Genomic DNA, 25,423 nt, shown 5'->3' with positions numbered 1-25,423 from the left:
CCACCCACGGGACTGAGTCGCGGACCACCCTGTCCGTTACGCGCCCTACACAGCCCTTGCAGACTGGTCACAGACCACGACGGGAGCGGGACAGCACAGGAACACACATCAGGACTTGATGGCTCAGGAGCGCAGGACAACCATCCACCGGCAGGCAGTTCACCCAGGAGTACGCATCTGAGGGACCCCCGGCCCTACGGGTACCAGAAGGCTCGAGAGCGAAGACAAGGCATGGCATAGGGAAGAACATCCAGGAAGGCAGGAACACCAGGACAAAGGAGATCACGAAGATACCTGGACATGGACCTCAGGCATGGAGACATGACATGGCATGGCAAAGCATGACGAGACAAGATGACATCACTGTGAGGAGCTCCACAAGATGAGAAGAAGACCTTACACAGGCTCTGGCAGGCATAGAGAGAAGACGCGGCCGCGCGCCCAGTAGCAGGAAGCAGCAGCCTGCACAGCGTCTGTGCATAGGATGTCGGCAGAGGCAGGGCTGAGCCTGAGCGCAGGCTCCAACGTCGGCAGCGGCTCCAGCCGCTGCGGGAGGCCCCGGGAGTGGCTCCTGCCGCTAGTCCAGCCCAGGGCTGCGGCCTGTGCGCCGCGAAGATGGTGATGACATCGGAGGCACTCCCAGCCTTGGGGGAGACCGCGGCTCCAGCCGCAACAAAGGAGAAAGATGTGGGTGGCCTCCGGACCGCGTGGGCAGGGAAGACCACGGCTCCAGCCGCGCACGAGGCCCGATGGCGGTGTCCTGCCGCATCGGGAAAAGAAACATAGTGAGGGTAAGTGGCCTGCTTGCGGGGGGACCCGCGGGCAGCGCTAGTTCATAACAAACAATCACTAATTAAGGCTGATTTAGCTTCCTGATTGCATAGATCATGAGCTTCAAGGTTCTTCAACCTTTTATCATGTTCTACAGAAATTATTTGGAAACTACAAACTGTCTCTTCAAAGAATCCAACAAAGATAAAAAATAGTCCATTTTCTTAGTCACAGCACTTTCTAAAAGCACTAAAGCCCACAACAAATCCTCAAGCCCAATATTTGCTGGCCTCTGCAAAATAGGCTCTGAGGGGTTTTCACAGTCTGACAAGGTGATGAAAGTCCAAGGAGAATGTCCCTCTTAGACTTAATAGCAGACCCACTAAAAGACTGAGAAACCCTATCAAACCCCAGAGCAGGAGGAGAGATGTGGAGCTCAGGGCATAGAGATGTCTCCATCTCTAGCTGACCCTGCATAGTCCCATTAACACTGCCATCAATGAGAAGGTCACCTAAGCTGAAGATATCTGGTTTTCTGCGAACATCTGAGGTATGGTAGATTGCTCATAAAGGGAAGGGAAGGTATGAACCTGACTTCGCCTTTTACCTATACCAAAGAAAAGAAAGGAAATATCTCAAAGGACAGAAGGAAGCAGTCAGTTACAGCGGTCTCCACAAAATCAAACCCAGAAGCACATCCCTTTGGCGTGCTGCTTTGGCTGCATATGCTGGTTGTGGCATGAAGCAAAGCACCTCTCTTTAACTGCTAGAAAGGCACCTCCCAATGACGTCAAGCTGCAGCCAGAAGCATGCAGACAATGATGTTCTGGGTGCAGAAGTAGAGGCCACAGGTAGAAGGAAGTCCTTCACCTGCTGCTACTTCACAAGACGCTTCTCTTTAACCACTCAAAAGACACCTCCTAATAATGTCAAGCTGCAGCCGGGGAGCAGGCATATAGTGATGTTCCAGGTGTATGAGCAGAGGTCGCAGGTAGGAGGAAGTATATAATTCTGCTTAATAATCAAAACCTAAGATCAGACAGAATAATCCTGTGTCCAGAGACCCAGTGTGTGGAAATCTGTGTGGGCAATGGAGACCTGCAGCTTAGTAAAAGAAAGAGGAACCAGCAGTTCTATTAACAGCAGATAACATAAAGCATTTCCAAAGGTGCTGGGGTAAAAGCAGAAGTTCCCATAGCTGGCAAGTGTGTGGGTTGTAAGAAAGGGAATCATATGCTGGGAAAGGAAGAAGTAACTTGAATGCTAATATTTTTAGCCCAGAAACAGGAAAATTACAAGGGGTTAGATGATGCTTGACAGAAGGGCCAAAAATGGTCTGAGAGCATTAAGGGCCAGATTTTAAAAGCCCTTTGTGCGTGTAAGTCCCGGGGGTTGCAAAAAAGGGTGGTCCAGGGACGGGGCATGGGTGGGGTGGGGCGGTCCAGGGCAGGGTGGGGCTGTCTGGGGTGGGGTCAGAGGCCTCTGACACAGCGGCCATTGCCACTGTGTCAAAGGATCGCGTGCCGGCAGGCTGCTGGTGCGCGCAACTTGCGCCTGCCCAGAGGTAGGCACAAAATGTAAGACAAAGGTCAGGGGGGGTTAGAGTAGTGCTGGGGGGGGGGAAAGGTTAGGGGAAGGTGTGGGAAGATCAGGCTAGGGGGAGAAGACGGGGGAAGGCAGCATGGGTCGGCGCGCGCAAGTTGCACAATTATGCACCCCCTTGCGTGCGCCGACTCCCGATTTTATAACATGCGCGCACCTGCGTTCGCATGTTATAAAATCGGGCATACATGGGTGCGCACTGGGAAGCGTACACATGTACGCCCGTGTGCGCCTTTTAAAATCTACCCCTAAGCTAATAGCAAAGAAAAAGTATATAAGAAAAGGTTTGGCAGTTGTTCAGAAAAGGAGGTACCACAGGCAATCTGACTCATTCCTTCTGAGCTACTTGCTGTTTCCTTCCTGATACTCTCTGTACTATTGAAATGAATGTATCAATAAAGATCCAATATATTGATCTATTTGTGGTCCTGAGTATTGGTTCTTATGGGGATGTGCCCACAGAAGTCCTTCACCCACTGCTACTCCACAAGGGGCCTCTTTTTCTAACTGTTTGAAATGTGCTTCCCAATGATGTCAACCTGCAGCTGGGGAGGAGGCAGATGGCAACGTTCTGGGTGCAGGAGCAGAGGCTGCAGGTAGGAGGTAGCCCTTCACCCTAAGTGAATTTTAAAAGCCAGGCACGTACCAAAACAGAAGCTTTGCAAGTATGTCCAGCTGGCACTCACTGAGTGGTTTTTAAAAGCCTCTCATGTATGCACATACCTCCTGGTACGTGCACAAATGAGAAACCCCCAAAAAAGGAGAAAGGCATGGGCATAGTCTGGGCAGGGCACGGGTGGGACATGGGCATTCTAGAGCTTTAACATGGAATGTGTGCGTAGGTATTTACATGCATAAGTGCACTCCAGGTTCTCCTGCTGCAATACTTTCCTACTGCCATGGAGGGCATGTATGTTATGAAATAAAAAAAACTAGGCTAGTCAGCAGAGTTTAAGGGTTGAGGTTAAATGGGGGAAAGGGAGGCTAATAATCTAGGGCTGTTTGGAAGTCCTATCCCTTGACTGGGCAAACTGGGCAAACTAATAATGGTGTCGGCGCACATTCCTTATAAAATTCCCCTACTTACACAGTAAAAGCAGCATTTGTGTGCACATGCACATGTCCATATAAAATTTTGCGCACATGCATCTATATTCACCTATTTTCTACCATGCATAAGTTTACGCGTGTATGTTATAAAAAGGCTGTGTCCTTTGGCGTGAGCCAGCATAAGCGCCTACATGTGCGCCTGCCCACCGGTATCAGCTTTGTTTTTTCCTTCTGGCCAGCAAGAACGTTTCTTGCCACTGGTACTCTACAATGGCAACATGGGAAGAATGTGGGAGGAACAGAGCTAGGAGCATAAAAAGCAGAATAAATCTTTGCACTGCTTCTTTACCATTGGCTGCAGTTTGTTACAGAAACCCCGACCCTCTCACAAAAATTTTCTTTGGTTAATAGAAACAGTGTTAGCAAGTCAGCTTACAAATAATGTTCTATTTATTTTCTTATTCAGTCATTGCACCAGCTAGGAGAGTGCCTAAATTATTCTTATTTTTGTTCTATTCTTATTTTATTTTTTATATTGCATCTTGATTTAAGATGATGAATAAATGCCAGAATAAGTAACTGCACAGATAAACAAAAAATTATATAAATGGGTCCATCAAGCCCAGCATCCTGTTTCCAACAGTGACCAATCCAGGCCATAAGAACCTGGCAAGTACCCAAAAACTAAGTCTATTCCATGTTACCGTTGCTAATAATAGCAGTGGTTATTATCTAAGTCAATTTAATTAATAGGAGGTAATGGACTTCTCCTCCAAGAACTTATCCAATCCTTTTTTAAACACAGCTACACTAACTGCACTAAACACTAGGGATGTGAATCGTTTTTTGACGATTTAAAATATCGTCCGATATTTTCTAAATCGTCAAAAATCGTTAAAGAGTGCGATACAATAGAAATTCCCCCGATTTATCATGAAAAATCGTTAATCGGGTTTGTGTCCACTAACGGGAGGGCAGGAAAACCGGCACACCAAAACAGCCCCTAAACCCAGCCCGACCCTTTAAAACTAATCCCTTACCTTACCCCACCCTCCCAAACCCCCCCAAAATGTTTTAAAATCACCTGGTGGTCCAGTGGAAGCCCCGGGACCGATCACCCTCTCTCGGGCCGTCGGCTGCCACTAATAAAAATGGTGCTGATGACCCGATTAAAAAAACCCCACCCCGACCCTTTAAAACTGACCCTTTAGCCTCCCCCACCCTCCCGACCCCCCCAAAATACATTTTAAAATTACCTGGTGGTCCAGTGGGGGCACCGGGAGTGATCTCCCACTCTCGGGCTGTCGGCTACCACTAACAAAAATGGCGCCAATGGCCCTTTGCCCTTACCATGTGACAGGATATCCGTGCCATTGGCCGGCCCCTGTCACATGGTAGGAGCACTGGATGGCCGGCGCCATCTTTAAAGATGGCGCCGGCCATGCCCGTGCCATTTTTAAAGATGGCGCCGGCCATGCCCACGCCAATCGGGCCGGACGATAAAAATTATAAGATTTGAATCGGAACCGGAACCAAACCGATTCCAGTTCCGATTCACATCTCTACTAAACACATCCTCTGGCAACAAATTCCAGAGTTTAATTGTGCTTTGAGTGAAAAAGAACTTTCTCTGATTAGTTTTAAGGGTGCCACGATTAATTTTAAATGTGCCACATGCTAACGTCATGGAGTGCCCCCTAGTCTTTCTATTATCCGAAAGAGTAAATAACTGATTCACATTAACCTGTTCTAGACCTCTCATGATTTTAACCACCTCTTTCATATCTCCCCTCCCTCAGCCGCCTCATCTCCAAGCTAAAAAGTCCTAACCTCTTTAGTCTTTCTTCATAGGGGAGCTGTTCCATTCCCTTTATCATTTTGGTCACCCTTCTCTGTACCTTCTCCATCGCAACTATATCTTTTTTGAGATGCGGCGACCAGAATTGTACACAGTATTCAAGGTGCAGTCTCACCATGGAGCAATACAGAGGCATTATGACATTTTCTGTTTTATTCACCATTCCCTTTCTAATAATTCCCAACATTCTGTTTGCTTTTTTGACTGCCGCAGCACATTGAACTGATGATTTAAAGTGTTATCCACTGTGACACCTAGATCTCTTTCTTGGGTGGTAGCTCCTAATATGGAACCTATCATTGTGTAACTATAGCATGGGTTATTTTTCCCTATATGCATTACCTTGCACTTATCCACATTAAATTTCATCTGCTATTTTGATGCCCAATTTTCCAGTCTCGCAAGGTCTTCCTGCCATATATCACAATCTGCTTGTGATTTAACTACTCTGAACAATTTTGTATCATCTGCAAATTTGATTACTTCACTCATCATATTTCTTTCCAGATCATTTATAAATATATTGAAAATTAAGGGTCCCAATACAGATCCCTGAGGAGAAAAAGATTTTTGGAAATAAGACCAGAGGTAGAAGCTAAGGGGCAGTGGCTTAGCTAGACAATTTGGCGCCCGGAGCAAGAGACTTCTTCGGCGCCCCCTCCCTCCATCAAAGATTTGCATTGAAATCGGTGCTATTTTTCTGCAGAGCCAGGCGCCCACCCCGCGCCCACCCCTCGCTACGCCACTGTGGCACATATGCTCAGTGTGCATGGAGTTTATACAGTGTCTAATTAGCATATATGGCTGTTATTACATCCCGTACTTCCACAAGTTTTTGCAGGATGCGCACAAAACAAATCCACGCAGAAAAATCAGCAGTCTTATTACATTGACCTGTCAGATAGCAGCATCACCCCACCCCCATTAGACCTTCTGAAAGATAAGAGAAACACGATAGTGGCGCATGTGATCACCGTGGAAGTCTCCAAGATCCCAGTCCAGCTCAGTTCACAGATATACTGATTTTCCCCGCTGCCGGCGGCTAACACACAACATTCAGTGTCTGACCTGCACTCAGTACGCGGTGCTGCAGGGGCCCTCCATGGCCACATGCCTTCTTCCTGTACCACCCCCCTTTCCTTTTGGCCGCTACAAAGAGGAGTGCAGTTCTGCAACAACGCTGCTGGACTCCTCTCGTTTGACTAACAGGGAAAGCTCCCAAAAGAAAGGCGGCGCCACCACCACCTCAGTCAAAACAGAAACCAAGCTCGAATGAGCTTCCGCCCGCCACGGTCTACTCCAAGCAAGTCCACTCGCCGTCTCCCGGGAAACACCTCTGACTGCCGGCCGGCTCCGCCAATCAGAGGGCAGCAGCAGCGAAGACAGATGAGAGACTGCCGCCAATAGGGGACACGTGCGAGCGAGGTTGGGGAGGCTTCGCGGCCAGTTTTTCTCGGCTACAGTCTGCGCGTGCCGGCGACAGGAACGATTGGGGTTCCTTCCAGTTGTGCACGACGAGCTATGGTAAACTGCTGCCACGAGGCGGTGCGCGTGGGAATGGAAAAAGTTGGTCGGAGAGCATAACAGGAGCTTTGTGATTCCTAGAGCATATCCCTCACGCGTTTTGGCGCACCCTTAGACCCGGCGCCCGGGGCGGCTGCCCACCCCGCCCACCCCTCGCTATGCCATTGCTAAGGGGGGGAGAATGCTTTTGAAATTTCCTTGTAAATGTGAAATTACTTATTTAAATCATGCCCCTTTTTATGTAAAACAATTATCAGAGACTGATTCATCTTGGCAGATAGCAAACCTTTCTGCAATGTGACCATAAAAATTATTTAAAGTAGGGAGAAGTGAAAATTTCAGAAACGTGTAGTATTCAGATCCTAGGTCATCTAGACCAGGTGCTTTTCCATTGTTTAGTCTTTGGACTAAAACTCTAATTCAGAAATATTTGCACTTAACATTTCTAATTGCATATCTGGAGTCCAGAAAGCAAGGAGTTTTTTATTTGTGTGTAATCTTCTTTGTGTTTGTACAGCTATTTGAAAAAGTGGGTAAATGGTTTTGATATAGTTACAAATTTTCCTAGTCCCATCTCTAAGCCCCGTAGTAAAAGAACATGACTCTTTGATTCTCGAAACATTAAATTGTTCAACAAATCTGGATTTATTCTTCAACTCCAATCCCTTGAAAATATATATGCCAGTTCTAACACAACACTAAGTGGTGCATGACTGATACTGAGATTACTCCAATTTTTGTATCTGTGACTGAGGTAAAACAATATCTCTGGCATAAAAAAAAGTCCAATTGAGAATAAGATTTATGCAAGTGGGAATAAAAAGTAAAGTCTTTTTCCCAGCACATGCGTGCATCGATATAAAATCATGCATGCATGTGCGCATAAGTAACATATTTTATAATGTGCCACATATATAAATTCATGTTATAAAATTGGCACATCCATGTGCATGTACCGGCAAATGCGCACACATGTGCACCCGTGTGCAGCTCTTAAAATCTGCCTTAAAGTTTTTTGTGTTTGATTGGGGAGTTTAATCCATCTACATTCAAAGTGACCACCATCATCTTACCCATAGCAAAATCCTGAATCAGTACCTCTTGCAATTAAACACCTTTGTCCATGTGATGCCAGCCACCCCTATCCCCAAGTGGCCAACGCTCCATCCTTATTCATCATATAGAACAGATAATAAGACATTTCTTGCCCAAATTACCTATCCAAACTGTGAATTCCCCGTTGAACCACCTCACATTCATCCTCACAATCATACAACTAATACACCACACACATACTCATTCCCTCCCCATTCATCATCCCATGGTTTGCCCCAAGGGACCACATACCCGAGCATCTACTCCACATTTAGCTGTGAAGTGCCCAGGCAGCAGCTCACCTTCCACTGTGCCTGAATCAAAGCATTTGCTTTCCGGAAAGAAAACCAATTAACATTGTGAATAATTTTATAACCAACAGTAACATGCATAGGCTATTTCTGTTAAACCTGGCAGCAAATACGTCTATTATGTCTATATCTGAAGAAAAAAGGAAAGACAAAAAAACAGCAAAAAAAGAAACCACAAAAAAGAAATAAGAACAGGACTCCCTCTAAGTAACAATATCATAGAAGAAGAGGACTGTCCTGCTTCCCCTTGCTGATTTTCCTCAGGTTATGGGGAGACCTATATTGCTGACAATCCAGCCAGTTCCTCATTTCCAGACTGAGCAAAGTTTATATGAAGACCTGCATTGCTTTAAAAAGAACAGTTATCTCTGTTTCCAACCAAGAGACAAGACCAACATAGCAAGATCAAACAGCTCTTCTGCAATGACAAAAATGCACAACTGCACCTCTAAGGTCATTTTGTTTCTTGCAGTGAGTATCATCTCAGAGACCTATGCAGCTGCAAACAATCATAAGAAGAGAAGAAAACTGCAGTCCTTGTTTCGCAGGACCTGGAAAAGACCATCTCAGCAATATGCTAGCTCAGCTCTATTCTCCAGCAGCTTATTCTACATTTATCACCTTGTTCTTTTCCAGAAAAGTTTTAATCTCCATCTGCAAGGAGAAAAACAAATTCCGTCCTTGGTGGAAGACTTTCAGTTTCACCGGTAATTAATTTCATTCTCCTGCAATACAATGGCTCCTCCATACACGTAGGACCATTGTTTTTCTTTGGGTCACAACTCCCAGGGAGTAATCATTAGGGATGTGCAGCAGGGACGGATTTGTCCCATTCAGTATTCGTATTTGTCGGGACCCAAATCCGTTGCATCCATTCTCGGGGGACCCCGATCCGTTCATTAGTTACATATGTATTCATTTCCCAAAAAAACCCCATCCCAACCCTTTAAATTTAATTTACAACCCCCCACCCCCCAAGATTTGCCAAAAGTCCTTGGTGGTCCAGCGGGAGTCCTGGAGCGATCTCCTGCACTCGGGCTGTTGGCTGCCGGTATTCAAAATGGTGCCGGTAGCCTTTTCCCTTACAATGCCACAGGGGCTATCGGTGCCATTGGTCGGCCCCTGTCACATGGTAGGAGCACAAGATGGCACCGGCTGTTCATTGCTCCTACCATGTGACAGGGGCCGACCAATGGCACCGGTAGCCCCTGTGACATAGTAAGTGCAAAGGCTATCGGCGCAATTTTGAATACCGGCAGCCGACAGCCCGAGTGCACGAGATCGCTCCAGGAACCCTGCTGGACCACCATGGACATTTGGCAAGTCTTGGGGGGGTCAGGAGGGTGGGGGTTTATTCATTAGGGATACGTTGTATTCGTGGGGGTTCACTATACGTTTTGTGACCCCCACGAATACAACGAATATGGCATATACATTGCGGATTGCCAATACATTGCAAACGAATGCACACCCCTAGAAATCATTAAAGATTGAAATCTTATCCCCTTGTACTCCAGCATTTGTATTTTCCAGTATGCCCTAGGAGATCAATTTTATGTGCCCAGCTCAGAATTTTGGCAATGTCTGACCTTGGCTTGTCTTTTTCCTTTCTCCGAGTACCCACTCTGTGTACCATCTTGCAGTAGAGCAGATCGCCACATGGTTGGAGGCACAGTTTTTCAGGGAGCCATATCTCCATGAATGCCTTCATCCTTCTTCAATTCGGGGATCCCCAAGATTCGGATGTTTGTTTCTCCTGCTCCTGTTTTCCAGATTGTTGACTTTCTCAGCCAGGCATGAAGCCATCTGCTGCAGTATGGCGAGCTGTCGATTTGCCTGCTCCATCTCATTCTCTTGCACAACACATTGTTCCACTTCATCTAATCTCCATGTATGGTTATCAAGGCTTTCTTTGAGCTCTTCCATAGCTGACTGCAATTTTTTCAGCAGGTAATCTAGTGCTGCCGACATGCTCTTAGAGGTGAATTTTAAAAGCCCGACGCATGCATTAATTAGGGGATGCGCAAAGAAGTCAGGCTTGTGCACACCAAGCAGATTTTAAAAGCCACCCAGTTACAAGCATATCTTCCATAGTGCATACATCTCAAAATTTTTCAAAACTTAATTCTTAATTGAACAAACTGGTAATGAACTGGTAAAACTGGGAATGGCATCAGCATGCGCCTCTTTTACAATCCTCTGATGCACGCGGTAGAAGCAGGATTTGTGCTTACATGCATGCGCCCACTTAAAATTTGTTGCACATATGCCGGCGGCCATGGCATTTTAAAACATGTACGCATATGTGTGCGTATGTTATAAAATGGCCACGTACCTGGGTATAGGCCGACATATGTGTACAAATATGTACACGCACCACTTTGAAAGTTACCGTTTCTGAAATTTGTTGCAGTATGTCATCAAATAATATAGCCCCCAGCTTGCCACCATACCCATTCACCACCATTTTGTGCTCCACAGACTTTGTTTTGTCTCGTGTTGCTCTCAGAGTTTTAGTGGTCATCGCATGCAGGGCTCTTTATTTTCTTCCTGATATTGTCAGGAACTTTTTCAGGAAAGTTAGTTTAGGTGAAGCGCTGCAGGAGCCTCATCCCCCTGCATCTGGTCCTGCCTGTTGCATCACCAGAAGAGCATGGTATAAGCTTTATAAAACTGTTTTCATGGATTCCTCAAGTGTTTAAGGTAGCCTGGGTTAACTGAGGGGAATGCAGACTAAAGAACCAGAGGGGTTTGGATGACCCAACTCTAGACTTGGGAAACTGGTAGATGAACTGGTGAAACCGTTCATGGATTGGACACGCATCTGTTATAAAAATCCCTCACTTGGGATTTCCAAGGCCAACTTACACTGCTGTGTACGCATAAGCTTAAAATTAGGGGCACACATACATGCGCCAGGGCTATTTTATAGCATGGGTGCATATGTGCACGTAGGATATAATATTGCCACATATCTGGCTATATGTTCATATTCACATGTATATGTACACCCATGTGCCCATTTGAAAGTTACTGTCCTTGTGTTTGCAAATGTTTTTTATAGCTCACAATTTAACTGTATGTTCATAGCTAATGTAGCACTTTGCATATTTTGGGGATCTCTATTAGGACTGGTATCTCAACTAGGACTGGACCCTAGTATAGGATCTATGGGAAAATTGGAGTAGAGAATAGGGATGTGAATCGTTTTTTGACGATTTAAAATATCGTCCGATATATTTTAAATCGTCAAAAATCTTTAGGGCCACGATACAATACCAATTCCCCCGATTTATCGTCAAAAAATCGTAAATCGGGGGAAGGGGGAGGGCAGGAAAACCGGCACACTAAAACCACCTAAAACCCACCCCCGACCCTTTAAATTAAATCCCCCACCCTCCCGAACCCCCCCCCCCCAAATGCCTTAAATTACCTGGGAGTCCAGCGGCGGTCCGGAACGGCAGCGGTCCGGAACGGCCTCCTGCAATTGAATTGTGTTGTCTTCAGCCGGCGCCATTTTTTAAAATGGCGGCGCAAAATGGCGGCGGCCATAGACCAACACGATTCGACTGCAGGAGGTCGTTCCGGACCCCCGCTGGACTTTTGGCAAGTCTTGTGGGGGTCAGGAGGCCCCCCCCAAGCTGGCCAAAAGTCCCTGGGGGTCCAGCGGGGGTCCGGAAAACGATCTCCTGCCGCAAATCGTTTTCCGTACGGAAAATGGCGCCGGCAGGAGATCGACTGCAGGAGGTCGTTCAGCGGGGATTCCGGACCGCCGCTGAACGACCTCCTGCAGTCGATCTCCTGCCGGCGCCATTTTCCGTACGGAAAACGATTCGCGGCAGGAGATCGTTTTCCGGACCCCCGCTGCCTGACCCCCACAAGACTTGCCAAAAGTCCAGCGGGGGTCCAAAACGACCTCCTGCAGTCGAATCGTGTTGGTCTATGGCCGCCGCCATTTTGCGCCGCCATTTTGAAAAATGGCGCCGGCTGAAGACAACACAATTCAATTGCAGGAGGCCGTTCCGGACCGCTGCCGTTCCGGACCGCCGCTGGACCCCCAGGTAATTTAAGGCATTTGGGGGGGTTTGGGAGGGTGGGGGATTTAATTTAAAGGGTCGGGGGTGGGTTTTAGGGGGTTTTAGTGTGCCGGCTCACGATTTTCACGATTTTCACGATACTTCAAACACCCAAACGGCAACAGTACGATTCCCTCCCCCTCCCAGCCAAAATCGATCGTTAAGACGATCGAGGACACGATTCACATCTCTAGTAGAGAATATCATTTTCTATAGCATCCCCTGTGAGACTGCTGCATTGGTGATCTCCTCAGGAGCAGGTGTGGCTAGAAATCAATGCAGCATTTTAGTTTGTTTTTTGAAGGAGAAAGATCTTATGCTTTGTTCCTGTTCCAATGTGATTGAGCCTTACACTTCAGGCTATACAGAATAGGAAGTAAGATTGCACTTTTCAAGTCCACATCCTGGCTAGATAGTGTTAGTGATGTTCAAAGCCCGAACAGTGAGTTAGTGCACACTAACTCCCATTAGTGCGCTCTAACCTGATAAGTAATTTTTCCCAAAATTTAGGGAAAAATTAATTCGGGATTTGTTGTTCCCAAAACAGGACGAATTAGGCAATTTCATTGAAATTTCATTGAAACTGCCTAATTCGTCCTGAACGAATGCACATCCCTAGTCAGTGTGTCTCAGTGTTTTCTAATTGTTTAAGAGTTTTGGACAATTATTCTTGTGATTTGTTTCCTAGATTCTCTATCCTGCTCAGGGAAGGAAGTCCCTTGATCTGGGAAAAGCTAGAAAGAGAGAAAACCTATGTTTGTGGTTGGAAGATTCTAAGTTTGCCTTTTTTGGTGAAGCTTTTGGAGATTTGTGAGTGCTTTGTCTTTTTAGTTTTGGGCAGAATCGGGAGGAAGATGGTCATTTTCTGCTAGGAGTAGATAATTTGAGTCTGTGGAGTTCAGGTATTTTTTCTGTTTTGTGGAAGGGAGAGCCAAGTTTGGTTAAGGTATTTATTTATTTATTTATTTAAAAGTTTTTTATATACCGCACATGGGATCACTTACGTGTCTGTCTAAGCGGTTTACACATTTACATATTTACATATTTACATTTACATATTTACATTTACATATTTACATATTTACATTCCACCCCATTCCACCCTGGGAAACTTACTTCTCTTACCCTAAAAGGAAATATTTTCTAGGATTTGAATATATTGAGGAGCACTTATACAGACAAGCAGAGATGAGATTTTGGATTAATCATAGAAAACTAAGAGTTAGTGTGTTTGATGTCACTGAAGAAGTGTCATAGTCAATTTGTATTTTAAAATACTCTGTCCCCGTGTCCAGCTTCAATATTTGGCACTGGAATAGGAGAATTCCAAAGAGACTGAGAACACTCAGTGGGGATTTCCCACCCCCACACCTTGGACCCTGGAAGTTATCCTCCCTCTACTGGAGAATCCATCCCCCAGGGTTGTAGGACTGTGTAAGGACTTAGTCCCAGGATGGAGTGTGATCCCTTCCTTCTCAGCTAGATCTAGAAGAGGGGCTACATTTGCATTGCAGTTCCTTATTAGCTAAGAATTGCATGAAAGTTTGTAAAGTTAAGTTATATATGCTAAATAGGCAAAAAATGCATGTTATTCCATTTAACATGCATTATTTGCCCGTTCAGAGTGTGAAGTAGTCTTTGTGAAATTCTGTGCACTTTTGAACAGTCTCCAGGGATAACAAACTAACATATTTTACCATTGGTTTATTTTTCTCAATCAAGATTTTTATTTAATTAAACATGCTTTTTGGAGTGTATAATTTATATATAGGGGTAGATTTTCAAAAAATGCGTGTTCGCGTACTTTTGTTGGCGCACCAGTCGCAAACAAAAGTACGCTGGATTTTAGTAGATACGCGCGTAGCCGCACGTATCTGCTAAAATCCAGGATCGGCGCGCGCAAGGCTGCCAATTTTGGGCAGCCAGCGCGCGCCGAGCCGCGCAGCCTGCCTCCGTTCCCTCCAAGGCCGCTCCGAAATCGGAGCGGCCTCGGAGGGAACTCGCTTTCGCCCTCCCCTCACCTTCCCCTCCCTTCCTCTATCTAACCCACCCCCCCGGCCCTATCTAAACCCCCCCCTACCTTTGTCCGGGGATTTACGCCTCCCGGAGGGAGAAGTAAATCCCCGCACGCCAGTGGGCCGCTAGCGTGCCGAGACGCAACCCGGGGGCGGTTCCGGAGGGTGCGGCCACGCCCCCGGACCGCCCCGGGCCGAAACCACACCCCCGGGCCCGCCCCCGAAACGCCGCGTCCCGCCCCCAAAATGCTGTGTCGATTGGCCCCGTCCCCGACATGCCCCCAACACGCCCCCGACAAAAACCCCCGGGATTTACGCGAGTCCCGGGGCTCCGCGCGCGCCGGCAGGCCTATGGAAAATAGGCGCGCCGGCGCGCAAGGCCCTGCTCGCGTAAATCCGGGCGGATTTACACGAGCAGGGCTTTTAAAATCTGCCCCATAGTGTATAAGGTTATCCACAGTGTATAAGGATATACACAGTCTCTTTTTGAGTGTATAATTTGCAATGTTACATATTATGTTCTTTGGTTGTTCTTCCATCAGGTACTGTTCCTATTCTCTTCTTCCTCTTTTCCCCCCTCTTCTTTCGCCCCTTCTTTCTTCCTAACTGCTCCCCTCCCCCACCCTGGTTTTTTTTGTATTTTCCTCCTTCAGTTATATTGTAAACCGGCATGATGTACCCACGAATGTCGGTATATAAAAGCTAATAAATAAATAAATGTATAAATTACTAAAACCATATAAAAAGCTATTGACATATCATACTTTTCAGTTTGACACAATGAATTATAGATGCATATTATTACTATTTCTGTTTTACACAAAATATATATAACCTAACTTCACTGTACCAACATTTTAAGTTCACCAATAATAGCATTAAATTGGTCATATAATGAACATTTGTTGCCACTGTTGTGGAAAGAGGTTCATTTTTTTTCTTGGATTTTGAAGTTTATTACATGGATCATATGCTGGCACTGAATGGACCAAAGGAGCATATAAATATTAAAGGACAGAAAGTACTTTTACAAAAAATCCGTTTTATTACTTACTATCTGTTTATAAGTAGTGGCTTTACAAAATGGTGGGTTATGAAATAATTGTAAAGTGAAGAGGACAGAATTCAATAAATTATCACAGCACAACACTCACCTACTGTCAGTTGTCCAGTTAACTGCCCCTTGTGATTCCTTGCATTCACGGTTACATTCCTGTCAGACTGTAAGACCAGTGGGCTTTCCTGCGACATGTTTCAAACAAGAAAATAAAAAGGAGAAAAGAATAGGAGTAAAAACATTAAACTAAACAGGAGTAACAACATTAAAGTGTAAAAGCTGTATAACAATTTTAAATGATGAATTAAGAACATAAAATAAAAGATGATCATTTTAACTTATACTTTGTTTTTTTTCTTCAGATTGCAATTATTTTTCAGTTCATAGCTTGAAAATGATAGGCATTACATACAGAGTACTGCACAGTTTTGTTTTGGTTTTTTTTTTTTGTATTGTTTTATTAGAAAATAAAACAATAGTAACAAAATAAATTATACAAAAACATTTACTGTTTCTAGCCATTCAAGAGAGAGTCTTTTCCAGCCTTGTCTGAAATATGTTTTAAAAATCTATCTTGGATATATTAATTCACTTATCAAAACTCTTACAAGTCAATTTTAAAAGCATTGCTCACACAAAAACGGTCACATATGCATTTATGTGGGCCATGCGGGAGGAGTGCACATTTTAAAAGCCACAATGAATGTACTTATATACCCATTCTCATATAACAGTCTGTGCATAGAAAAGGGGTATATTAGGGGCACGGTCTGGGCGTGACTATACGCATGCATGTAATGACCTGTGTTAAAACCGACTTACGTGCTGACTGACATGTGCGCACTTACACAAACTTGCTACAAAGGGGTTTACGTGCACAGTGTCAGAGAGACTTTCGATTAGCCTCTTGCCATTTGCCAGGCCACCTTCTGTTGACAAGTGGAAGCAGGAACTGCCAGTGGAGGGGAGGTATGTTCTCCACTGTCTACTGGGACCCACTGGGGGAAAGTTTTGCCCTTCATTGTGGGAACAGGGACAGGCAGCTTCCCATGGGAATACCCTCAGGGTATCAGGGATGCATGGGCCACTCAGATAGATACTTGCAGCTTCTAGAAATTGACTGTACCTTACAGGACCAAACAACATCAAACAGGGGACTTGTGGGCCATTGGGGGGGGGGGGGAGGTTTGAGGGGGAGTAGCAGTCACATAGTGAGGGGTTTGAGAGACGGAGACACACTTTCCTAGCAAAATGACTGGAATCACTGTATGGGTATTCATGGCTTTAAGGTGCAGAAGAAAGAGAGAAGAAAGGAGGAGTTGAAGAAACCCTGCATACAGGGTCTACAAAACAAGGGCACAGTTTTTAGATCTGTCACAGGAGGAAGTCATGTGTTCGTTCAGGTTTGATAAGCAAACCATACAGTATCATGAGCCAGGTTTTGAAGGGATAGCCTCTGTTACCTGTAAGGGATAAACCAGAGCAGAACAATTATTTAAGCTTTCAGGTTGGACTGGACATTAGGAGATAAGGTTGGATCAAAGCTCTCCTCAGGGGCAGGCAGGCCACCTAGAGATGTGGGACACCCAGAGTGGAGGCTGTTTGTTAAATGCTGTTATCAATGGATTGCTTCCTACCTAGGAGCCAGCCCCCTATGATGTGTCCTTCCTGGAAAGAAGGACACATCACAGCAGTTAGAGGAAGACCTACAACTCAACAGCCAGAGGGGCATGCCTTGCCCACACATCTTAAGATCACCACTGCCCTAGCATTTTTTGCTATTGGCACCTTACAAATTCCTGTTGGGGTCATGGCCGGCATAAGCCAGTCCACCACATCCACGTGAATTGATCAGGTGCTGGCCAATTGCTAAGAAGAATACGCCAGTATATATCCTTCCCTCAGAGCAGATGGCAGCAAAAACAAATCATGCAAGATTTTATTCGGTGGCACACTTTCCCCTCTGACCTGGAGGTGTTCAATTGCTACAAGGGCACCAGGGGAAAATGAGGCCACATATCGCAAATGCAAGGGCTTCCATTCTCTCAATATGCAGGTGGTCTGTGATGCTAAGGGCCTCATCCTGGATGTTGTACTGAAGTTTCTTGGATCCACTCATGGTGCCTACAACCTTTCACAGTCAGGTATTCATGACCATTTCCAGGAAGGACACATCACAGGGAGCTGGCTACTAGGTAGGAAACAACCCATTGATTACAGCATATAACAACCAGCCTCCTCTGTGGGTGTCCCACATCTCTAGATGGCCTGCCTGCCCAGAGGAGAGCTCTGACCCAGCCTTATCTCCTAATGTCCACCAGTCCAACCTCAAAAGCCTATATAACTGTTCTGCTCTGGTTTCTCCCTTACAGGTAATAAAGACTATCGCCTCAAAACCTTGCTCATGATCCCTGAGGCCACCCCACAGAGTGCAGTGGAGGTGTGATATAACAGGGCCCAATGGATGACCAAAGCAGTCATCAAGACAACCTACTCAAAACATTCTTCCATTATCTGGAAAGATCTGGGGGATGTCTCCTCTACAACCCACCTAAAGTCTGTCAGATCTTCCTAGCCTGCTCTATGCTACATAACTTGGCCAAAATCAGATGCATGCCTCTTCCAGAGGCACTGCCTGAGAAAACAGATGAAGAGGAGGAGGAACAAGAGCTCAGTCAGGAGGAATTGCAAATTATACATTTCCACAGTCAAAGACAGGCTATAGAGGAAAGGAACACTCTGATACAAAGATATTTTCATTGGTGATGACAGTGCTTTTATTTATATGTGTGTACCTGAGTACAGAAAGTATAAGCTTAATGCTTCTTTCTTCCTTTTTGGTTTTTCTGAGCCTATAGGGGCTTTTGGCGGCCCTTCTCTCAAACTGTTCCTCAGTTCAGATCCCTCAGAGAGCGCTGGACCAGGCTCCTGTGGAGCTGGCTGCAGGAGGGTCTATCAAGTTGAGAAGGTGCAGCTAGAGGTGACTGTAGTTGGCAAGGTGGAAATCTTCAGAGCAGCTCCTTCCAGATGGCTGCCTGCTCATGAAGTTCCTCTCTAATGCCATCCATTTCCTGCCTGAGAACCTCTCCCTTCTCATGCATTACCACCTGCAAGCCATGGAGCTCTGGCTGCAAGGCCACCACCTCCTCCAGGTTACGGGCATTAATGTTAATCAGGAGGCACTCAGCTGGCCTGGTCTGTCCTTCATCTGTACCTCCTTAGAGGAAGATGCTGTGTCAGGGAGCTGGCATATGAGGCGCGAGACTGTTGCAGCCAGCTTGGCCGTGGCTTTTCTTCCTGGTGACCAACTGCAACAGGGAAAATGGTACCTGTTTTAGTTGGTACATATGTATCTCAGGGATTTCCATGTGAACAATCAGAATAGGTCCTTAAGGCCTCTTTCAGCCTCTCAGATTCTAGAGTGAAAATATCTAACATGTATCTCCTCCAAATATATCTTCCCCCCCAGTTATTGATCCATCCTAGCTGCTGAGGAAGGCAACTATCTGAATACACTATTTACAAGGGTGGCTTCTTGCTTCTAGATGTAGCACCTTGCAAGCTTATCTCTCACATTCTAGTCATATGGTTAGGAACAGTCCAATTACTTGGGGCAGGAGTAGAGAGGAAAGTAGACATCACTAGGTCATGTATCCATACAGATATGTAAACAACAGAGGGCCAAATATAGTAGCATGCTAGTTACAGGATACATATCTGTTAGGATTTGTATATATGTGGGCCCTCGGCCGAGGTGAGAGATGGTACCGCCCACAGGGAGGAGCCCTGTGAGCCTCACCGTGGGAGGCGAGGTCTCAGGGGATGTCAGACACAGCTGTGGAATACAGTCTTTATTAGAGAGATAGAGAGGCACTGCCCGGGAAGCGGGGAATCGTTGGGGATCTGGGTGACATAAGCATGGTTCTCGTAGGAACACCTCCTTGAGTTCTTGGAAGGTGGTCACGGCTGTGGATGACCACTGGGAGGTATTGGCTCCCTTTCGAGTCATAGCTGTGAGTGGGGCAGTCAGTGTTGAATAATGGTGATGAACAACCTGTAAAAGTTAGTAAAACTCAGGAATCTTCGAAGCAAAGATCTTCAGAGACATGCTCTACAGTTGTGCCAATCCCGAATACTCTTAGTCTTTTGTTGATCCATCTAGAACCCCTGGCTCGAGACCACATAGCCCAGAAAAGGGACAGATTCCTGGTGAAAGGAGCATTTCTCCAGTTTAGCATATAACTGGTTATCCCTTAAGTGTTGTAGAATGTTGGCGACATCCAAGTGGTGGCTCTGAAGGTCTTGTGAAAATACTAGGATGTCATCCAGATAAACCAAGACACAACTGTAGAGCATGTCTCTGAAGATTTTGTTCATCATATTCTGAAATACCACCGGGGCTTTGCAGAGGCCAAATGGCATTACCAAATATTCAAATTGGCCGTCGCGGGTGTTAAATGCGGTTTTCCATTTGTCGCCCCAGCATATCCTGACCAAGTTATATGCTTCTCTGAGTTCCAATTTGGTAAATATCTTGGTTCCTTGGAGCCTGTCAAAAAGTTCAGAGATTAATGGCAAGGGGTAGCAATCCTTCTGGGTAATCTCACTTAAGCCACGGTAATCTATGCACCACCGGAGGGAGCTGTCCTTTTTTCCACAAAAAAGAACCTGGCTCCAGTGGGCGAGTTAGAAGACCGAATGAAGCCTTTCGCCAAATTCTCTTGTATATATTCAGATTTGGCCTTTGTCTCAGTTAGAGAAAGTGGGTAGACCCTTCCTCGGGGAGGCTCAGTGTTGGATAACAAGTTTATAGCACAATCAAATGAGCGGTGAGGTGGTAAAGTGTCCACGGCTTTCTTGGAGAACACATCTTTAAAGGAGTACTGCTGCGAAAGACCCAGAATGGATGTTGTTTTAGCTAGGCAAGGAATCAGGGACACGGCCTCCAAGTACTTTCCATAGCAGGAGTTGCCCCAGTGGGACAATTGTATGGTGCTCCAGTCGAATTGTGGTGTGTGCAGTTGTAACCATGGCAGAACAAGAACCACAGGGTGTATAGCCTTGTCCAGTTTCAAGAAAGAAATGGTCTCCGTGTGCAGTGACCTGGTGCGAAGTTGAATGGGACCGTGGAGAAGGTAACTTCGCCTGGTAATGGCTCACCATGAATAGAAGAAAGTAGCAGTGGCATAGGTGTCCAGACAGTGGGGATCAGAAGGTGTTCCACGAGTTGTCTGAGTATAAAATTTCCACCGGCCCCGGAGTACACCAATGCCAGGGTGTGAAATTCCAGAGCATCCAAATTAATTGAGACAGGCAGTGTCAGCGGAGGTGAGGGTGTGGTCAGACCTAAGAGGAGTCCTCTGGCAGATCCTAGGCCTGGGAGTTTCCTGGACAGAGTGGACAGGAGGGTACCACATGACCTGGTTGGCCACAATACATGCAAAGACCTGATCTTTGCCGATGACGCTTCTCCTTTGTGGATAGATAGCTGTGACCCATTTGCATCGGTTCCTCCTCCTCGGTGCTTGATGTAGAAGTGGTCTGGATGAAAGTTGTTGGGCGCATGCGTGGGACACCTGAAGACATCTCCTTGGATCCCCTAGCCTCGTGCGATCGCTCATGCAGACAGCGATCAATGCGACTGACGAGGTCAATGAGAGAATCCAATGCCTCAGGGAATTCTCATGCTGTTAATTCGTCCTTGATGCGTGAGCTTAGACTTTCTTGGAATATGGCACGCAGGCAGCCCAGATCCCAGTATAATTCCGAGGAGAGAGTCCTAAACTCAATGACATAATTGGTCAATGACCTGGCACCTTGTTGCAGATGCAGGAGCATAGATCCGGCGATGGTCTTGCAGCCAGGGTCATCAAATATGGAGTGAAATAGGGAGAGGAAACCTGGCAAGTCGTTGAGGATCGGATCCGTTAGCTCCCAAAGAGGTGACGCCCTGGCCAAGGCTTTTCCGTCCAGGAGGGACAAGATATACATAGTTTTGGAAACTACATTGGGGAAATATGCAGGTTGTAAGGAAAAGTGCATGCGGCACTTATTCAAGAATCCCCTGCACAACAAGGGGTCACCTGCAAAATGAGGAGGTGCCTGCAGGGGCACTGGAGGCTGAAATGGTGATGCATATGAATCAAGGCATGGCTTGACAGGGATTGGGACAGAATCCAGATGAGTACTCAGTTGATTTATAGTGTTAGTCAAAGTCTCTAATACCTTTTGCTGCTCTGTAATTCACTGGGCCAGGCCAGGGATGGCCTGAATCGCCAAAATATGTGCCGGGTCCATGGACTTGGCAATTTGTTAGGATTTGTAGGTATCTGGGCCCTGGGCATAGGTGAGAGATGGTACCACCCACAGGGAGGAGCCCTGTGAGCCTCACCGTCGGGAGGCAAATCTCAGCAGACGTCAGACACAGTTGTGGAATAGAGTCTTTATTAGAGAGATAGAGAGGCACTGCCCTGGAAGCGGGGAGTGCAGGAGAAAGACACAGAGTCTGTGCAGTGGGGTATACGCAAGGGGAACACCTCTGTAGTGAAGATACGGCAATGGTCCGTGGAGCGGGGTACACCGATGAGGCTCCTAGTAGAGATGATATGGTAGATGATCCATGGAGCAGGGCACACCAGTGAGGGTTCCTCAGAAGAGATGACACTGTAGTGGTCCGCAGCGCGGGGTACACCAATGAGGGTTCCTCACTTAATGGTGCGGTAGTGGCTGGACCACCAGGGTATTTTGGTAAATCTTGGGGGAAGGGGGGGGTCAGGAGGGTGAGGAGTTTCTTTAAATTTGCTCCTTTAGATGGCCGAATAATTTGGCGAAGATTCGTTGTATTCGTGGGGAATCGCAATACGTTTTGCTTCCCCACGAATACAATGAATATGGCCGTATAAGTTGCAGATTACCAATACTAGGAAACAAATGCACACCCCTACTACAGACCTGGTGCTCTGTAGCCAAGAGATAAATTGACCTCTTCTCTGTGGGCACATGTGCCCTCCATCATGAGTCTAGAAGAACCTGCTGTAGGCAGAAAAACTATATGCTATGCATAGACAAGACCACATATTTTATAGACAGTTTTACCATGCTGCTGCTCTTGCTGGGAAGTTTCCAGCTCCACTTCCTCATTCACAGTGGACTCTGCTATAGTGGACAACATCAGGCGCTCCACCACTGTGAAGGTTACTTGGCTGTCTGACCCCTTAGCTCACAACCTGGCTTACTTCCTTTTCACGACACGCTGCAAGTCATGCCACTTGTGGCACAATTCTCCCACACTTCTACTGTTTTTGAACACAGTGTTGATCTTACCATGAATGCATTCCCATATCTGCTCTTTCTTATATGAACCCATTCTTTTTGCTGCTGCCCCATAGAGAACATGTTGCACTCTCATCACCTTCTTCATTAGCATATCAACTTCCCTAGGAAGAAATTTGGGTTTGTGCACGTGGGCTGCATGCTCCTGAGTCATGGTGGCAAGAAAAAACAACCTGCTCCTGCTTTTATCTCCGCAAAGACACATAGTATGCTTATTACTCCACACATGAGCATAGCATGACATATTCCTACATGCACAGGAGCGTAATTAGTGTGTATATATGAGTGGTCGGGAAATTTGTGGGTAAAGGTTAGGCAGATAACTAATTAAAATAGAAAGCATAGTAACGCATGTATATGGTTGCTCATGTTATTGCACATTCTTACCTGTATTACCAGTCTGCCTATGTAGTGATGGAATTTAAGAAGTCCTCTCTGTTCAACCTCCCTCCTCCCTATTTCTCTCTGGGTCATAAGGATTTCAAAGAGATGCTGCCAATTACACATCACAATAACCTGCAGGTGTAATGGCTTCTGTCAGGATTGGGTGTAATCATGAAACTTAGCCCCTCCTTGCATTCACCCATATATGGAAGAGCTTCAGGTGTGCAAACCAGAGATGTGCAGTGGTAAGTACATTCGGTTCGGCATTTGTTTTCGCCCGCTGCGGGAAATTAAATTTTTCCCGCAGTTCAGGCTATTTTTTTCGGGGGACCCCGATTTTTGGGTTAGTGCTCCCGTTAGTGCACGCTAACCAGAAAAACAAATTTTTCTGAAATTTCAGAAAAATTACTGTCATTTTTCAGGTCCTCCGAACCAGGATGAATTAGACAATTTCATTGAAATTGTCTAATTCGTCCAAAACGAATACACATCCCTAGTTCAGATCACAAGATGAAACAAGATGGCACAAGTTCTGAAGGCCGCATAGCCTGCTCTTCCAGTATGGTACAGGTGGACCTGGAATGGTAGTTTTTTTGCTTCTTTGGTTAGAGTTGCTCTTGTAAGGGATGTCTTGTTGTTATTTGTCTGCTCTAGAGTTATGCCTTTGCTGAAAGGCAAGCCCTTGTGAGACAGGAGAGAGGTATATGCATAATGTTTCTTTATGGCCAATAGGCCTAGCTAATGATTGGAAATTAAATAATTGCATGGATTGCTTGTCAAATGTGTCACTCATGGGACACTGACTGAACTGTATATAACATTATTAAGATTCTGACACAGACAATACTGTAAGACTGTGGGTGCATCGGAATGCTGAATGTGTTAGTTCATGGAGAGACAGCCAATAATGAGAAAGTTGTATGTATTCTACCACTTGTCCTACTCTAATACCTCTTGAGCATGCATCTGATTATCCAGCCCTCATCATGTATAACTGGCCCTGCCTCATATTTCCACCTTTTCTGTTGTTGATCTACAGCTCCTAAGTGTGGTCCGATATTCCTGGACTGCAGGGCCATGCTTTTCCTTCTTTACCTAATCTGTCTACTTCACACTTCACCACTACACTCAGTCTGGTTCCTTCTAATCACTCCCATGACCTAAAGCATAGAAATAACCCTACCTGGTGTTCTTCTTCACATTTCCCTGTGATGCCTTATCTGTTTTCCCCACCCCCTTCCCCAGATGTATTATCCTTATTTTTTCACTCTCAACCTCATGGTCACCAGCAACATTGGGAACATGGTCTGGTATGCTAGCTTCAAAAACAGGCCACACATCCAGGATTAGCTGAAGCTGAGGTGTGTAGTAACTTCAGGTGTAGGTGGAGGAAGGTGGAGGAAGCTTTAGGTGTAGTAACTTCCTCCAAAGTTGCAGAGTAAGGTGAAAGTTATTTCTTGATGTCTATCATCTATCCTTTGTCATTTGAAACATTCCTAACCACTTTCCTCTTCTTGGCCCAATTACGCAGTATAAGAAATTGTGAGAAGGGGGAACTTGAAGGAAGTGCTGAAAGACTCTACCTTTTATGCATGAAATTAAAGTGTGTGAATTGCCATCATGACTATTCTCACAGCAAAAAAAGTCATAGACGTCAGTATTCAAAGCCATTTAGAGGGATAAGTCACAAGATATCAATGCAAATGTTTACTTTGCATTATTTATCTTATGGAAACTATCAGTACAAGTTAACTCAAACAAAGGTTTTTCTCATGTAAAAAATATTTATTAATTGTTTATAAACAAGATTTTCTGAATATGTAATAAAAAACCTAGAAAAATAAAATGGGATAGGGAAGGGCTAACTAGGAAGGAAAGTATTACACAAACAAACATCGCCAGAGACTTAGGAACAACCACAAATACAGATTTAGGCAACTGTTCAGGATGGCTGTTGGTTGCCCAGAAGTCATAGGGCCACGCCCAGCTTCCACAGGGCATGACCATGGTGGTGCACCATCCTGAGCAGACTCCAAAAGGGATGCCTGCATTCTCCTCTGCTGCTCTGCCATCACCTGCACCAAGGCTTCAAATTGTTGCTTAGAAAGAGACTCTTTGTTGGGACCGGGTGCTCTAGTTGAAGAGCCTCTTTCTGGCCTAAGGGATGTGGATGATAACAGAGGCAGCAGATTCGGATGCAGGCCTCCCTCGCCAGCAAAGGCTGGCCAGTCTGTGTTGCAGCATCCCTACCTCCCTGGGCCAAACGGCTGTTCAAGGCCGGGATTTGTCCTCTGGAGGCAGGTGCAGTGGAACACCAGAACTGGTTTCCTTCATAGTGGACTGGATGG

The 25,423-nt window shown here is 45.9% G+C and overlaps 1 protein-coding gene across 2 annotated transcripts in view; it reads right to left on the bottom strand.

The window, feature by feature from the left end:
• Window positions 1-25,423, bottom strand: part of SGCZ (sarcoglycan zeta) — a 939,669-nt gene that overhangs the window by 353,403 nt on the left and 560,843 nt on the right. For both annotated transcript variants that reach the window (XM_029587183.1, XM_029587188.1), the window contains exon 3: window positions 15,457-15,544. In XM_029587183.1, coding sequence (XP_029443043.1) covers window positions 15,457-15,544 — 88 coding nt within the window. The remainder of the gene's footprint in view (window positions 1-15,456; window positions 15,545-25,423) is intronic.

This window comes from Rhinatrema bivittatum, chromosome 1, assembly GCF_901001135.1.
Source record: "Rhinatrema bivittatum chromosome 1, aRhiBiv1.1, whole genome shotgun sequence".
In the NCBI taxonomy this organism is placed as follows: Eukaryota; Metazoa; Chordata; class Amphibia; order Gymnophiona; family Rhinatrematidae; genus Rhinatrema; species Rhinatrema bivittatum.
The sequence above is the reverse complement of the archived record's forward strand: the minus strand, read 5'-3'. Positions and strand labels throughout refer to the sequence as shown.